The following is a 17,305-nucleotide window of genomic DNA, read 5'->3' on the forward strand; positions in this document are numbered from 1 at the left end:
ATTGCAAAAGTGTAAACATCACTAGGCTACCATGATTACTAAAAAAATCATGCCCACCAGAAATTTACACACATCCTTTAGCAGTGGGTTTGGATTTGGGATAGAACTAGAGATATCAGTTCTTTTCCCTCACCAATGACACCCATTGCAGATAATCCAGATTTTAACCCAAATCAAGAACTAGAGAGCTTCAAAGATGGGAGAAATGTGGAATATACATGGTTGGCTAGCTATTCAATAAAGAAACTTTTCTAATTTATTTAGAGATCAGAACTAACTTTAACTGGCCCACTGTCCCCTGGTACCAGTACTTTCAAGCCAGGCACTATGTTTCTCAACTTTCTAGAAACACTGTTTTATACAGAAAGCTAACTTTAATAGAAGCGATAGTGTCTGGTCAATTAGGAAACAAAAAAATTATAAAGACAGGTTTCAGAGTAGCAGCCATGTTAGTCTGTATCCGTAAAAAGAAAAGGAGTACTTGTGGCACCTTAGAGACTAACAAATTTATTAGAGCATAAGCTTTCAAGCTGTAACTCACGAAAGCTTATGCTCTAATAAATTTGTTAGTCTCCAAGGTACTACAAGTACTCCTTTTCTTTTTAAAAAACTTATAACTAGCTGATATAAATCTTTGCAGACAAAAAGGTGTCCATATATGACACACGGGAAGAAGGCTGTGGCTAGACAAATTAGCTCAGATGAATCGAGTTTGATCTGGAAAAGAGGACCAGCAACCTCAGTCTGTAGTACTATAAAAGAAAACTTCTTTAAGATATTATTTCAGTGATACCTTACACCAGTCAGATTAAAAATATAGAGACAGGATAGGGACAAATGTTAGAGAAATCATGATGAAAGAGGAGATTTTATTCATACATGGTGGACATGCCCAATCATTAGAGTATTGGGATGCAATCCATAACCAAATCTCACACATTGTTGGATATTTATTACCAAATGATCCTTTGGTAATCTCCCTGTGGCTTCCTAGTGGAAACAGCCACACAAAAGGAAATGAACTGATCTCTTATCTACTACTAGCTGCTTGGCTCTTGGTAGACTCTTACTGGGAAAAGAAAAATAACTCAACCATTGAGGAATGTTTAAAAAAAAATATGGAAGGTTGTGATTATGGAAAAATTAACACACCAATTTGTACCCAGCAAAACAGACAGCGAATAGATACATAACTATTTGGTTATCTTTTATTCAGTACTCAGACAAGTACATTCACCTGCAAAAAACCCCAGCACACCTGTCCCTTTTTTTAAAATTAACATTTGATAGACATACCCAGTCTATTAAATATGTATAGATAAAGATTTCACTCAGTTTAATAAAATCACTAGAAACAACTTAGGGGTTGTAATGATACTCCTTCTGTAATAGAGTAACACCCTATTAAGCAAAAAGATCTGATTACTTTAATCCTGTATAATGTCTCTTTAAACAAAAACTAACTCTTGTAATAATGGTTTTGTTTCTGATATTTACATAGCAAGGATGTGTAAACTTGAAGATTCCTAAAGAAATAGTTAAAGAAATCCCCATAGCGCATTACTGTGTATACAAGCGTATAATCACCCAATCCTTCACTAAGTGTGCTTCCTCCACCCCAAAAGAGTGCAGAACCACTGACCAAATCCTTTTGGCATCACAGAGAACTGTCAAGCTGTTTTGTGGCACTATTTTTAAAATGACATTACAGCTATGAAACTGACAATGGTAACAATATTTTAAGTTACGATTGAGAGGAAACGGAAGACTCTGCTGGTTACAGTTAAAGAATGGAGTCCTAGGGTTACCTACACCTATTTGTCTCATTACTGTGATTTATTTTAGGTCTAAGATTATAAGTATTTTACCTAAGACACAAGAACAAATACTTCTATCTCTGTAAAATGTATTTAGTTTCTGTTTGTTTGATTGTTTAATTTCATCATGTTTAGGAGCAGAAAACATTCAAAGAAACACATACATTCAAGGTACTTCTCTTCCCCACAACATACAGGAATTATAGCTTTTGCAAAAGGACTATTTTTAAACCTAACGTAAAACATAACATAAGAAATATATCATGTTAAGAGCAATGGACTGAGAATCAAGAAATCTGGATTCCGAAGCTGTATCTGCTACTTCCTTGCTGTATGGCCTTCAGCAAATCAATTAACCTCTCGGTACCTCTGTTTACTCTTTAATAAAACATGGATCGCAATACTTATGTCGCACACATATTTATTAAAGAGTCCTCAAATGAAAGATGCTATAGAGGTGCAAAATATTATCATGAAACATGGAAAAAAACTCTTATGGGAAGAATTTTCAGTAAACCTTCCATAAAAAGGTACAGCATGGAAAACGTAGAGAATCTAGTAGAAAAGTTTTGTTAAAGAAGGAAATTGGAAACCAGTTTTCCAGTTAACCTAACATACAGAAGAACTGATTAACCCTACTTCCTTTAAACATGAAAGGTGTCCTCTTACAACGGATTCTGAAATTCAGCTGCCAGAGTGCAGTGAGCCCATTTTTATATACCATACAATAGCCTTACATCCCATTGTATGAGATATCTGGACTCTTTCTTGAACTACATGGCTCAGAGGTAGAATAATTCTGACATTTTTCATAGCCTCAGGGGCAAGCCAGCAAGAAAGGGATTTACTCAGCAATACCAACCACTTCACAGCTAATGTATTAAGTGCAGCACAGTGGCTACAGTTTGCAGTGACACTTATTGCATTGCCATCATTTCAGGTGCTAGTAAACACTGTGATTGTTTCAACTGCTCGATGATGGCACTGTCCTATATGACTTGGTCATAACTTGTCCTCTTTTAAGAGCACAAATTTTTACCCATTATCTTTGTGACGTTGCATTCCATATACTTTATGAAAATATGCTTATGAATGTGAATATGATGTAACTGGATTATGCTTTATGCAAAAGGTCTCTTGTAAGGTATCATTATAAATCTTATAGTCTCAAGAGTGTGTTCATCCTATTTGTTTGCATGTATTATTTCTATGTCTGAAGTTAGGAGAATAAGATTTAAACTTGTATTACTGATATAAACATATTAAGTGGAAGCCATTAAGGGTACTTCAGAGTCAATGAACTGTAAATGGCTATTTACTTGCAAATCTTCCTGTGTACATGTGGGTTAACCCAGGAAGAATGGAGACTAGGAGTCTTACAATGACATGTGACCATGTCATCTGATAATGAAATCCATCTTAAATCTGGTACTTTTCCATTTAGAAGGAGGGGTGGGGACCCAGAGAGACAAAAGTTTCCCGCCCTGTGCCAAAGCTATAAAAGTGGGTGGAGCAGGACAAAGGGGTGGCCAGTCATGAGAACCCCTAGTTACCACCTAAGATGTCTGCTGAGACTAACAAGGACTGTACCAGGGGAAAGGATTGGGCCCAGACTAGGAAGGAGTCTAGTCTGTGAAAGCAGCTTATTGGAACATCTCTGAGGGTGCGATATTACCTGTACTCAACTATCAGAGGGTAGCCGTGTTAGTCTGTATCCACAAAAACAACAGAGAGTCCGGTGGCACCTTAAAGACTAACAGATTTATATAAGCATAAGCTTCCGTGGGTAAAAACCCCACTTCTTCAGATGCAAGAAACTGTAATCAGTTTCTTAATGTATTAGGTTAGACTTGCGTGTTTTTGCTTTATTTTGCTTGGTGACTTACTTTGTTCTGTCTGTTATTACTTGAAACCGCTTAAATCCTACTTTTTATATTTAATAAAATCACTTCTGTTTATTATGAACCCAGAGTAAGTTATTAATACCTGGGGGAGCAAAAAGCTGTGCATATCTCTCTATCAGTGTTATAGAGGGCGGACAATTTATAAGTTTACCCTGTATAAGTTTTATACAAAAAAAATATATTTGGGGTTTGGATCCCATTGGGAACTGGGTGTCTGGTGCTGGAGAGGTAATCTGCTGAGCAGTTTTTGGTTAAAGTCTCCAGCTTTGGGGGCATGGCCCAGACCCTGAGTCTGTGTTGCAGCAGGCTAGAGTGTCTGGCTCAACAAGGCAGGGTTTCCTGGAAGGGAAAATGGGCTCAGAGGTAATTTCAGCACATCAGGTGACAGTCCCAAGGGGATCTCTGTGACCGAACCCATCACAATCTTTATCTTTAAAAGTAAAACATTAGGGAAAAGATAGGAAAGGAGTATGACAAGCGAAACAGAGTCCTTGATGAGATAAATAATTAGCCATTTGGTAAAGCCACTCTCTCTCATTAGGATAGGAAGAGCTCTACACCTCATTATGGAATCAGACATTTCCCACATGTATCTCACAATTTAAAAAATAAAAATGATATTTAATGGAACCAATCATAGGTGCTGAAACTAATACTTGGTAACCCAGAAGCAATCACTTATGAACTACTAGTAAAAATAACTGTAAAACCACCTGGAAACAAAGGCAAATTTATATTTAGGAGCTGGATATTATATATTCCAATACCATTAATTCATAACTTAACAGAGTTTATACACTTGTATGTACATTGGGAGTCAGATGCATGAATTTCCAAAAATCCAGATGAAAATGTACCTATACACATTCTGAACAAAAAAGTAGCCGCAATTCTTTCAAAATTATTTGAAGCACTGTATTTTGTATATATAAAATTATTAGAAGCACTTTTGTCTACTTTTCCTTTATGTAATGGCATTCCTTATTTTTAATTTTTGTATATATTGGTTATGTTCCACAGCAAATCCTAGTTAAGTAAATTCTGCTATTGTTTAGAAAAATTATTTCATGTAAACATATTTGGTATTGTAGATTCCATAATAGAATATAATTATTGTATTCTGAATGCCAAAATGAATATGACAGCTACTAATGTAGACACTAATCAGAATATTGACTATTCATAGATTCAGAGACTTTAAGGTCAGAAGGGACCATTATGATTGTTTAATCTGACCTCTTGCACAATGCAGGCTTCGGAATCTCACCCACCCACTCCTGTAATAAACCCCGAACCTATGTCTGAGCTACTGAAGACCTCAAATCATGGTTTGAAGACTTCAAGGTGCAGAGACTCCTTCAGCAAGTGACCCATGCCCCATGCTCCAGAAGAATGCAAAAAACCCCGAGGGCCTCTGCCAATCTGCCCTGGAGGAAAATTCCTTCCCGACACCAAATATGGTGATCAACTAAACCCTGAGCATGTGGGCAAGACTCACCAGCCAGACACCCAGGAAAGAATTCTCTGTAGTAACACAGATCCCACCCCATCTAACATCCCATCATAGGCCATTGGGCATATTTACCGCTAAAAGTCAAAGATCAATTAATTGCCAAATTAGGCTATCCCATCATCCCATCCCCTCTATAAACTTATCAAGCTTAGTCTTGAAGCCAGATAGGTCTTTTGCCCCCACTATTCCCATTGGAAGGCTGTTCCAGAACTTCGCTCCTCTGATGGTTCGAAACCTTTGTCTAATTTCAAGTCTAAACTTCCTGATGGCCAGTTTATATCCATTTGTTCTTCTGTCCACACTAGTACTGAGCTTAAATAATTCCTCTTCCTCCCTGGTATTTATCCCTCTGATATATTTACAGAGAGAAATTATATCTGCCCTCAGCCTTCTTTTGTTTAGGCTAAACAAGCCAAGCTCTTTGAGTCTCCTTTCATAAGACAGGTTTTCCATTCCTCAGATCATTGTACTAGCCCTTCTCTGTACCTGTTCCAGTTTGAATTCATCCTTCTTAAACACAGGAGACCAGAACTGCACACAGTATTCCAGATGAGGTCTCACCAGTGCCTTGTATAACGGTACTAACACCTCCTTAGCTCTACTGGAAATACCTCGCCTGATGCATCCCAAAACCGCATTAGCTTTTTTCACAGCCATATCACGTTGGCAGCTCATAGTCATCCTGTGGTCAACCAATACTTCGAGGTCCTTCTCTTCCTCTGTTACTTCCAAGTGATGCGTCCCCACTTTATAACAAAAATTCTTGTTATTAATCCCTAAATGGATGACCTTGTACTTTTCACTATTAAATTTCATCCTATTACTATTACTTCAGTTAACAAGGTCATCCAGATCTTCCTGTATGATATCCCGATCCTTCTCTGTATTGGCAATACCTCCCAGCTTTGTGTCAAACTTTATTAGCACACTCCCACTTTTTGTGCCGAGGTCAGTAATAAAAAGATTACATAAGATTGGTCCCAAAACCGATCCCTGAGGAACTCCACTGGTAACCTAACTCCAGCCTGACAGTTCACCTTTCAGTATGACCCATTGTAGTCTCCCCTTTAACCAGTTCCTTATCCACCTTTCAATTTTCATATTGATCCCCATCTTTTCCAATTTAAGTAATAATTCCCCATGTGGAAACATATCAAATGCCTTACTGAAATCTAGGTAAATTAGATACACTGCGTTTCCTTTGTCTAAAAAATCTGTTACTTTCTCAAAGAAGGAGATCAGGTTGGTTTGGCACGATCTACCTTTTGTAAAACCATGTTGTATTTTGTCCCATTTACCATTGACTTCAATGTCCTTAACTACTTTCTCCTTCAAAATTTTTTCCAAGACCTTGCATAATACAGATGTCAAACTAACAGGCCTGTAGTTACCTGGATCACGTTTTTTTCCCCTTTCTTAAAAACAGGAACTATGTTAGCAATTCTCCAGTCATACGGTACAACCCCTGAGTTTACAGATTCATTAAAAATTCTTGCTAATGGGCTTGCAATTTCATGTGCCAGTTCATTTAATATTCTTGGATGAAGATTATCTGGGCCCCCATTTAGTCCCATTAAACTGTTCAAGTTTGGCTTCTACCTCGGATGTGGCAATATCTACCTCCATATCCTCATTCCCATTTGTCATCCTGCCATTATCCCTAAGCTCCTCATTAGCGTCACTAAAGACTGAGGCAAAGTATTTGTATAGATATTGGGCCATGCCTAGATTATCCTTAACCTCCACTCCATCCTCAGTGTTAAGCGGTCCCACTTCTTCTTTCTTTGTTTTCTTCTTCTTTATATGGCTATCAAACCTTTTACTATTGGTTTTAATTCCCTTTGCAAGGTCCAACTCTACATGGCTTTTGGCCTTTCTCGCTTTATCCCTACATGTTCTGACCTCAATAAGATAGCTTTCCTTGCTGATCCCTCCCATCTTCCACTCCTTGTAGGCTTTCTGCTTTTTCTTAATCACCTCTCTGAGATACTTGCTCATCCAGCTTGGTCTATGTCATAAATATAAAGGGAAGGGTAAACCCCTTTAAAATCCCTCCTAACCAGAGGAAAAATCCTCTCACCTGTAAAGGGTTAAGACGCTAAAGGTAACCTCGCTGGCACCTGACCAAAATGACCAATGAGGAGACAAGATACTTTCAAAAGCTGGGAGGAGGGAGAGAAACAAAGGGTCTGTGACTGTCTGTATGCTGCTTTTGCCGGGGATAGACCAGGAATGGAGTCTTAGAACTTTAGTAAGTAATCTAGCTAGGTATATGTTAGATTATGATTTCTTTAAATGGCTGAGAAAAGAACTGTGCTGAATAGAATGACTATTCCTGTCTGTGTGTCTTTTTTGTAACTTAAGGTTTTGCCTAGAGGGATTCTCTATGTTTTGAATCTAATTACCCTGTAAGGTATCTACCATCCTGATTTTACAGAGGTGATTTCTTTACTTCTATTAAAAGTCTTCTTGTAAGAAAACTGAATGCTTTTTCATTGTTCTCAGATCCAAGGGTTTGGGTCTGTGGTCACCTATGCAAATTACCAAACCTTCCCCAGGAAGTGGGGTGCAAGGGTTGGGAGGTTTTCATGCAGGTCCCCACATCTGTACCCTAGAGTTCAGAGTGGGGGAGGAACCTTGACAGTCTACAAGTCCTGCCTATGAATTTTTTCCCCTTTCTTGGGATGCAGGCTTCTGATAGTTTCTGCAAATTTGATTTGAAGTAATTCCAGGCCTCCTCCACCTTTAGATCCACAGGTTCTTCAGTCCAATCCACTTCCCTGACTAATTTCCTTAATTTTTTTAAGTTAACCCTTTTGAAATCAAAAACCCTAGTCACAGATCTATTTTTGTTTGTCCTTCCATTTAGTTTGAACTGAATTCGCTCATGATTGCTCAAACCAAGGTTATTCCCCTACAACCATTTCTTCTATGAGGTCTTCACTACTCACCAAAACCAAATCTAAAATGGATCCCCTCTTGTTGGTTCAGCAACTACTTGGTGAAGGAATCCATCAGCTATCGCACCCAGGAAAATCTGAGCCCTATTATTATTACTAGCACTTGTCCTCCAGTCTATATTTGGGAAGTTAAAGATTCCCATGATCACACAATTCCCATTAGTATTTAACTTTATTAAAAACATTAAAGAGGTCTCTATCCATATCCAACTCAGATTCCGGTGTTCTATAGCACACCCCAAGCACTATCCCAGGGCAGGCTCCAGTAGCTTTCTTCCCCAGTGTGATTTTTGCCCAGACAGACTCTGTCTTATCCATTCCATCACTTCTTATTTCTTTACAGTCTACCTCATCATTGATATACAATGCTACTCAACCACCTTTGCCTTTATTTCTGTCTTTCCTAAACAGCACATACCCTTCACTATCCGTACTCTGGTCATGACTACTATTCCACCATGTTTCTGTTATCCCTGTAATATCTGGTTTCACTTCCTGCACCAGTAGCTCTAGTTTCTCCATTTTGTTATCTAGGCTCCTCGCATTGGTGTACAAACATCTTAATTTTTGCTGTTTGGCTTCGCTCACATTCTTTACCTGATTAAGCACAGACATTCTACCGCCAGTATCACCTATTAGACTGGTATCTAAACTTCCCTTCCTCCTTATGTCCATTCTCCTACCCACGGCTGTATCCTTTCTTACTTCTGAATGTTAATATCCGGCATGGAGATTACTTGGACATCTCTCAACCATCTCCCCCAAATTCCTAGTTTAAAGCTCTCTTAATCAGCTGTGCCAGCCTCCATCCTAGAAGTCTATTTCCGTCCCTACTCAGGTGAAGTCCATCCTGAGAGAACAGTCCTCTGTCCAGGAATGCCTCCCAGTGGCCATACATCCCAAAGCCCTCCTTATAGCACCACTGCCTGAGCCAACTGTTGATCATCGTAATCTCGTCACACCTTTGTTGCCCTTCTCTAGGAAAAGGCAGAATCCCACTGAAGATCACCTGAGCCTCAGTTTCCTTAAGCGTCTTCCCCAGCCTGGCCTAGTCTTCCTTGATACATTCCAGCGAGAATCTAGCCGTATCATTTGTTCCCAAATGAAGGACAATCAGTGGATTCCTTCCCGCTCCTGTTAAGATCCTCTTCAGCCTCAGGTCCACATCCCGTATCTTAGCACCCGGCAGACAGCACACCCTTCTGTTCTCTGGATCAGCTCTTCTTACAGGGCTGTCTATTCTTCTCAGTAAGGAGTCCCCAATCATGTGGACCTGCCTTTTCCTGGTGATGGTGCGATTCTCCAGTCTATCCCATTCCCTCTGGCTGCAAGTCCTCTCGATTCCTATCCTCCCTTTGCAATCCTCTGCAACCCATCCTGTATCCTCCTGGGGCTCATATTTGGTGTTATCTCCATTGATTCTTCGTCTCTTCCTACAGAACTAGCTGCTCTTCTCTTCTTCCTTGCCTTCCCACCTTCAGTGACCACCTGCTGTGCCCCTTCTTCAATTTCCAACTCCGCAAACCTGTTCCTCAGCTCTGTTTTTCCTTCACTAGCCCATCTTTTTCTCTGCCTGGTTCTCTTAGTCACATGCTTCCACTGTCCACTTTCCTCACCCAGCAGTCTCCCCTCATGTCTTTGCTCCATCATTTGCTCAAACCCGCTTCTAAACTCAGAGTTTCCACCTGCATCTCCAATCCTCCGATCTTTTCTTCCATCAGCTCTATCAGGCAGCACTTCATGCAGACGAAACTCTTTTCAGATACCTCCTCTAGGATCCTGCACATACCACAGCTTCCACATCCAGTCATCTTCATTGTATCTTCCACTGCTTGGGTCACCACCACTGCTGCCTCTGTATCTGTCATAGCCTTCACACCTAAGTCCTGTTAGTCCAGGAAACACAAACCAAACCAACACACCACCACCCACAGCAAAACAAAACCCCCAGCGAGCACCACAGCACTTCCAGAACACCACACACTCCCTTCACTAGCCTGTCGGTTCCTCTGCCTGGTTCTCCTAGTCTTCCCCTAATCTATATTTCACCGAGTGCCAGTTTGAACTCTGGCATGCAGATATGACAAAACCTCATTTATTAAAGAAAAAATCACATTGAAAATATTAAGAAAAATGAATTAATATTAATCAGAGGAAGAAACCTAATATTTTCTTAATATTAACAAATATTTGTATATTTTAAGATCACTTGGTGAAAGGAGATGATGTAATGGTCTTAAATAATAGGTAACGCTAGATCAGAATAAGGGAAAGGATGGTCCTGCATCAAAAGTATGTGAGGTCATCTCTCCAGGACCTTAGACAGATTACTTAACCTCTCTATTCCTTAGTAAATTATAGGTTAGATTAAATGAAGTCAATGCAACCTGAATGTGGTGAGGCTTTGTCTGGCCAACAAGAAGAAAAGGAGTTGTGGCACTGCACCACCACCACAGTGACAGTCCCAGCCCATCCCTCGCCCCCCGAGCATCAGCAGGCACGCTGGAGTGCTGCCCCCACAAGCACCAGCAGGTGCCCCAGAGCCCCCCATGCAGACCAGCAGCTGTGCCCCCAGCGTCCCCCAGAACACCCAAGATTTGGTCAGGGTTATATAGGACAAGTTAGAGACAGGTCACAGGGCCATTAATTTTTGTTTATTGCCTGTGACCTGTCCATGACTTTTACTAAAATTACCCATAACTAAATCTTAGCTTTACCCATCAGGAAATATTGTATTGGGTATCCAAGTTATTTAGGGATAATGGGGTACACCTGTCTGACCACAGCATGGATATATTTTTTGCCAGTATTAGGGTGGGAACTGTTAGCTATCGGGAAATTGTTAGCTGACGATAGAATGAGGCAACCAAGCTAGCTGCTGCCTTCTTTGGCAGGTTCTCATTCCATAGGGGGTCCAGTTCCCTGATAAACCAGTCAGAAGTGGACTTACAGGAAGGCATCCCCTAAAGAAGCTGGCGAAAGTGAATTGGTGCTCCTAATATATAGTATAGTGCCCAACCGCCTTTAACCGTCCTGTAAGAGGAAGGTGGCAGGATTCCAACAACAAGCAGGAACCAGGTTGGGAATGGGGAGAGTTGGCAGCAGCCCTCCCATACCAATGGGAATGATAAAGGAAAGAATGATGACCTGCACTATACAAGTTATCATCAGGTATTTCTCAGACAAGTTAATAACGTCTCAGCCTAATCAAACCACATTCCTTACATCTTCTCTTTCTTCCTGCATACCCAGGACAATACTTACATATCAGTTAAGACACTGAAGGTTAGTCCTATTTGTCCCACTTAAGTAATTCCTCTCTCCTAATGCTGTTTACACCTTTCAGATGCTAGGACATGATTTCAGTATCCAACACGGTCATGTATCCAAACTAGACATAATTAATTCTTTTTATCTTTTCAAGTAAGTTAGACCCTCCAACCCCTTTATTATTTTTGTGACTTTTCTGTGAATTCCTCCCAGTTCAATAACATTTTCAAGTACTGAGGTGATCTGAACTTAACAGAATAGTCTAGAGATTATCTGACCAGTACAGAGAGTCTATAATTAACCACTATCATGACAAGAGGCCGACACAATTGCATCACAAAATTGTATTTGTATTTTTTGCAGCCATATTACATTACAAATTCTTATCTCATATGCTCTCTGATGTCACCTGCCACCGATAGGTCTCTTTGGTCACTACTGCTTACCAGTTTTCTCTCTCACATTTAACGTAGGATCCTTTCCTAACCTGTATAGCATGGCATGGTCTTGATATAATCTGCACTCAGTTCCCTCCTGGTTTTCCCAATAGCTTATCCACAGCCTGGAGTTCTTAAAGTAACACCCCCCTTTCCAGAGCTTAATTTAGTAAGTATACAATGTAGTCTCCTTTGGCCCTTCATAGCCATACTTGTTCACCCCCTTGTGGCTTCTAATTTAAGCTTGTAGGGAACTCAGTTCCTTCCCATAGGTTAAATGGATTCCACACTCCTCCTCAGCTGTGAAGCAGGCAGGTAGGCTTCCCCCTGCAATGCTCCTCTCCAGGCTGTCTGTCCTCTCTTCTCCATTGGCTCACCACCCCCAAAGGCCTGATTTTAGGCATATAAACAAAGTCACATGACAAGCAGGAGAAGTAACCTAAGTGTCACAAGTTGGGCTGCACCTCTCATCCATAAAAGGCCCAGTCACCCTGTGACATCCCTATTCCTGGTTATTTCTACTAGTTGTGCTAGACTGCATTTTCCTATTTGAATGTCATTGTTATTTCTCAGCTATATTGCTAATCTTGCATTTTTCTCTGTCCTTCCTGTTGTTTTGCATCATCTCCCAATTTAATATCATCAATGAATTTAATTAATATGTTTATCCCCTCTTCCACATCATTAATGAAGATATTAAATAAGACCAGTCCCAAAACCAATTTCTGGAGCCTGGCATATCTCTCTCATGTTGCTACACTGATTAAAAAGGAAATAAGGAAACATAACAGATAATTATCAAGAGTGATTTACATTATATATTACATAATACAGATATCCATATACATAGTATATGTATGCATACACATACACATGTAAAATATATGCTGCTGCACACAGGCAGGTGTTTAAAGTCTTATTTGCATCCACAATTTTATGTCTGCAATTAACTGAGGGCATGGAACTTCAGAAAGTTTTTCTATTGAATCTATACATCTAATCTGACTGATTGCCTACAAGACATTTGACATTTACACTATTTTTTCTGTGGGAAGATTTTTTACACAACATGTTTATGGCATACAGTTGAAGAGGGAAAGCCCACTTTTTACTTTTCAAAGACTTTTTTTTTCTTATGACCACAAAAAAATCTTTTTCCGTTCTACTCAGTTCTAGTTATTTTATTATACGTACAAGCATAATACTGTTGATGCCAACAGTTTTGGTGATAATTAAGTACTGTAGCTACTGTACTTACATTGGTGAGGTGAATGACTCCTTTAGACGTAACAGAGCAGCCCATAAACCCAACATACTGCAGCTCAGGACAGTGTTCAGCAAATGCTTTTACCGAGTGATCTGTCACCTACACAAAGAGATAGAGAGAAAGCAGTTGAAGATGACACTCTTATCTTCTCAATTCAATGAAATCTAGCAAGCATCTCAGCAACAGTGGTGAACTGTTGGTTCAATAGTTCTCTTTGTCTTGACAGTATGAGCGAGAAAGTATAAACCTGTAGGCACACTGCAGATATATATGTATGGGATAAAAAAGAATCATCTCCCCCAGCAAAAGAGAAAGACAGTAACTACTAGATGATGGACAGTGAATTTCAAATTTTACTACTGAATTTATCTGTAAGGGAAAAACAATCCATTCCATCTGTTTTTCACATAACTTTGCACAACATCAGAACATCAACAAATGAAAATTATTGCCAGCTCCTGCAGACTCTCATGGTCCCCATTACTGGCTGTGCAGACAGTACTTGAACTATGTTATATTTCAAGAAGATTTTTTACTTCATCTTTCAAACAACTTCCACTAAATCTAAGCCATCTAGAATCAATAAGGTTTTTTCATCTTAAAACACAATCCTAATTTCTTGTCAATGAGTAAATCTTTGACTAACAGAAGTGAATGTATTATACATAGGCTAGCAGTTGTAAATAATGCTTTGTCCTCACTTTCCATACAAGAGACTAATTTTCCAATTTAATCTCTGCTCCTTCCCCTTCTCCCCCCACCTCCCATTATAAGCCAGGTGTACAGGCTGCGTGTTTTGTTATTCTGGAATATTACTTTTTCTACATCTATATCTATCTATATAGAGAGCTTTATAATTAAGTCTATATCTGCAACAAAACTTAATAAAATGTAACATGAGCAACGTGCTGCACTCAATTTGATGCTTAAATATTCTAATATTAGACTTTCTGCACAAAAATGTTCTCTCATTGGAAGCACAATAGTCTGAACTCCTTTCCTTAAACTTTTAGTCTTCTTAAATTTTCAACTCCTTTATATTTTTCCATATTTTACTGTATTTCTCCCAATGGTTTATTAAGGCATGGCTTAAATCAACCAAACCCAATTTTCTCCATCACAGTTTGGAATTCAATTTTACTATCCAGACAATTACATATTTTTACTAGATTTTCTATTCTTCACTACAAATACCTATTTCACACTGGCTTTACTTGTTAAGAATGTCACCTTAGAACTTTATCTACTTTAAGCAGACATTGAAAACTCACCATCCTTAAGTACAGTATATTAAAAGCATAATATAAAAACAAATCAAAAGGGGTACTTTTAAAAGAAATGAAGCCACTGGCATCAACATTAATCTGATGAAATATTAAGCTCACCTTCAAATGTAATACGTGCCTGAAGCATATTTAAGCTAAGGGTTGTATTAATAAATGCAAAATAGGCATTGTTGCCACTTGTGGTTTTGGGGTTTGTTTGTTTTTTTGAGTTTGCATTGTTTTGTATTGTATGTTCTCCTGAAGACTTGTTTAAAGCAAAGAATATACAACGTACCATAAACAAATCAAGTCTATGCTTTTATTGTCATGAAACCTCTTCATCATGTTTCCCTTCTCATTTTCCACTTTCCTGAGGTTGAATCAAAAGGATGTTCATCATATATAAAGTTATATGCTCAGTTAAAGATAGCGAAGTGCACAAAAGCCTGCTGCCTTAAAGTCATAGATAGTTTTGCCATTGGCCTCAATGGGAATAGGACTGGACCCCAATGTATATATGCTGAAAAAGTTACCGTGCTACAGAAGTTAGCTGATTCTAAGTGCAGTAAAACATACATCTAGATACATCTTGTTTCCTGTCCCTTGGAAGTATGAGAATACTTTGTTTTACACTATAATATTTATCTGCAATAGTAAGAAGAATGATTACTGTACACAGCATTACAACCTCATGTACAGCTCTACAGTACATGTTCTAATTCTGATACAAAAAATAACTTTGCCAATACATTCTAACATGTTCTAAACTTCACTTGTCTCAAGTTTTTCTCTTGAAACACTGTGAGCATTATGACACTATTTCTAGTCTGCAACATTACTTTAAAGAGAGCTCAGAAGCCCTCATTTTTCTTTTCACCTTCTTTTGATTGATCTTCTTTTGCAGTACCATTTTGTTATCTGCCATTCACAGGATGTTTTTGTTCCTCATTAACACATGAGCAACATTTCATCATTTAAAACTGTGCATTCAAAACAGTGCTGAACCACAAACAAATCAACTGGAAAATATTCAAGGTTATGAGAATTAAAATCATATAATTAAAATTTATTTTTATAATCAGTAAAATATGAAAAGAAAGTTAAAATGAATGTTATCAAGAGCATTTTTTCTTCACTAATAGTTACTTAGAATATTTTTTGAAGGTTAACTTCTGACATGTGAAAACGAATGTTCATTTGGGTAAATTTTCCTTTCCATTCACAGTATGCATGTAACGCTCTTAATACAACTAAATGTTGTGTGCATGCACACATGTCCTCTTTGCTGACAAGCACCTTAGAAGAGAATGCTGCTGGGTCCCCACAGGAAGATAGGACTAATTTTAGGCTTCTTGGATCATGAGACAAATTTAAATTCATGATATTTCTATGTGTAGAAAAGCCATTACTGACCTTAGACCAGGATAATTCTGGAGGGAAATTCCACATTTTGGAATAGAAGGAAAAGTAGAACAATGTGGGAAACACCAAAGAATTTTTTAAAGCTTTTAAGGAGCTTGAAAAGTTAAAAAAAATACTGGAGGAGATTGATTAAGACACACAGGAATGATCAGCAAGCCTGCCTCAGTTTTCCCTTTCTTGACAGGGTCCCCAGTAACTCCACACCATAGCTTTTCACATATAAACAGCCTTTCATGTGCTTAATTTATTACCCAAAATCCCACAACCATAGTCCAAAATTCTCCAGTCCAACAGTCCATCAACACGCCACCTCACCATGCTCTGGCTCTTAGGTATAGCTGCAGTGTTCCTCACTGTGCCTGACCCAGCAGCAGGGGTGCTTCTCTGCCTTGTTTCCTTTCCTGGTATAGTTCCAACTCTTGCCTGGAGAGATCAGTGGGCTCACTCCTCCATTATTCCCCAGCCTTCAGCCCTTTCTAGCCTTCCTACTTCAGCTCTCTGGCTTAGAGAGCCAGCAGGCATCTCCCGCTGATGCTCTCAGACTTCATCCCTCACCAGCCCGCTCTGCCTGTGGTTGTCTGGCCTGGAGAAGGTTTGTAGCTGACCCCTAGCTGCCTTCTGCTTTCACCAGCTCGATGTGCCCCCAGTGCCCAACTAGGGAATTCTCACTGCTCCCTTCTTCAGGAGCATCCCCTCTCTGAAGCTCGTAGCACAGCTCTGCTCTTGTTCTGAGCTCTCTCTATTCTCAGGACTCTCCCATCTCACCCTGGATTTTGAACACACTCCCCCACTCTGGACACTGGGATCTGAACTCTCCCTTCTCTGGGTTCTGGACTTTCATTTATAATTCCCAGAGATAGTCCTACCCTCCCTCATTATACCAAACCATAGCACATCTGGACTGGAACAGGAGAGCTGGGTCCAATTTCATTTGAGGGGCCATCTACCCTGTTACAGATGGATTTCAGTGGCAGTCTGCAACTTTATTGAGAACTTTGCACACATTCCTTCCAGATCAGGGCAGCAACAAAAGCAGCACTGGAGGGGTTTGGCTCCCCAAGGGTCCCGTCACTGGAAATAGGACTGTTAAGGAACCTATGTTCACTCTAGTGATGGGTTACTGGGGTAGACAAAGAGCGTAAGAGGGCTACTGAAAGCCTGGGGACATTTAAAATGGGGGAGGGGGGAATGATAGCCAACTGGCTGCTCTACTCCCCCCTTTAGCCAGCCAATGGAAGGCAGAGAAATCACCTCCCCCACACCCACCCAACGCACATTCCTCCATTCACTGATATTGGAGGAGAGGCTAGCTCTGACGCTCCCTCCTCCACCTCATCTTGGAGTATGAGCATCATTTCTTTCAGTCTGGCGTAACATTCCCTCCCCCTGCTGATATGGGGTGGGCAAATAGTGGGTTAGATGGTCAAATACCATAGATTTATGATAAGGC

The 17,305-nt window shown here is 39.6% G+C and overlaps 1 protein-coding gene across 1 annotated transcript in view; it reads right to left on the reverse strand.

Moving 5' to 3' along the window:
• FBXL17 (F-box and leucine rich repeat protein 17) overlaps window positions 1-17,305 on the reverse strand; it is a 478,328-nt gene that overhangs the window by 330,556 nt on the left and 130,467 nt on the right. The window contains exon 5 of the mRNA XM_074952924.1: window positions 13,160-13,267. Within this exon, the coding sequence (XP_074809025.1) occupies window positions 13,160-13,267 (108 nt within the window). The remainder of the gene's footprint in view (window positions 1-13,159; window positions 13,268-17,305) is intronic.

This window comes from Natator depressus, chromosome 5 (genome assembly GCF_965152275.1).
Source record: "Natator depressus isolate rNatDep1 chromosome 5, rNatDep2.hap1, whole genome shotgun sequence".
Taxonomy (NCBI): domain Eukaryota; kingdom Metazoa; phylum Chordata; order Testudines; family Cheloniidae; genus Natator; species Natator depressus.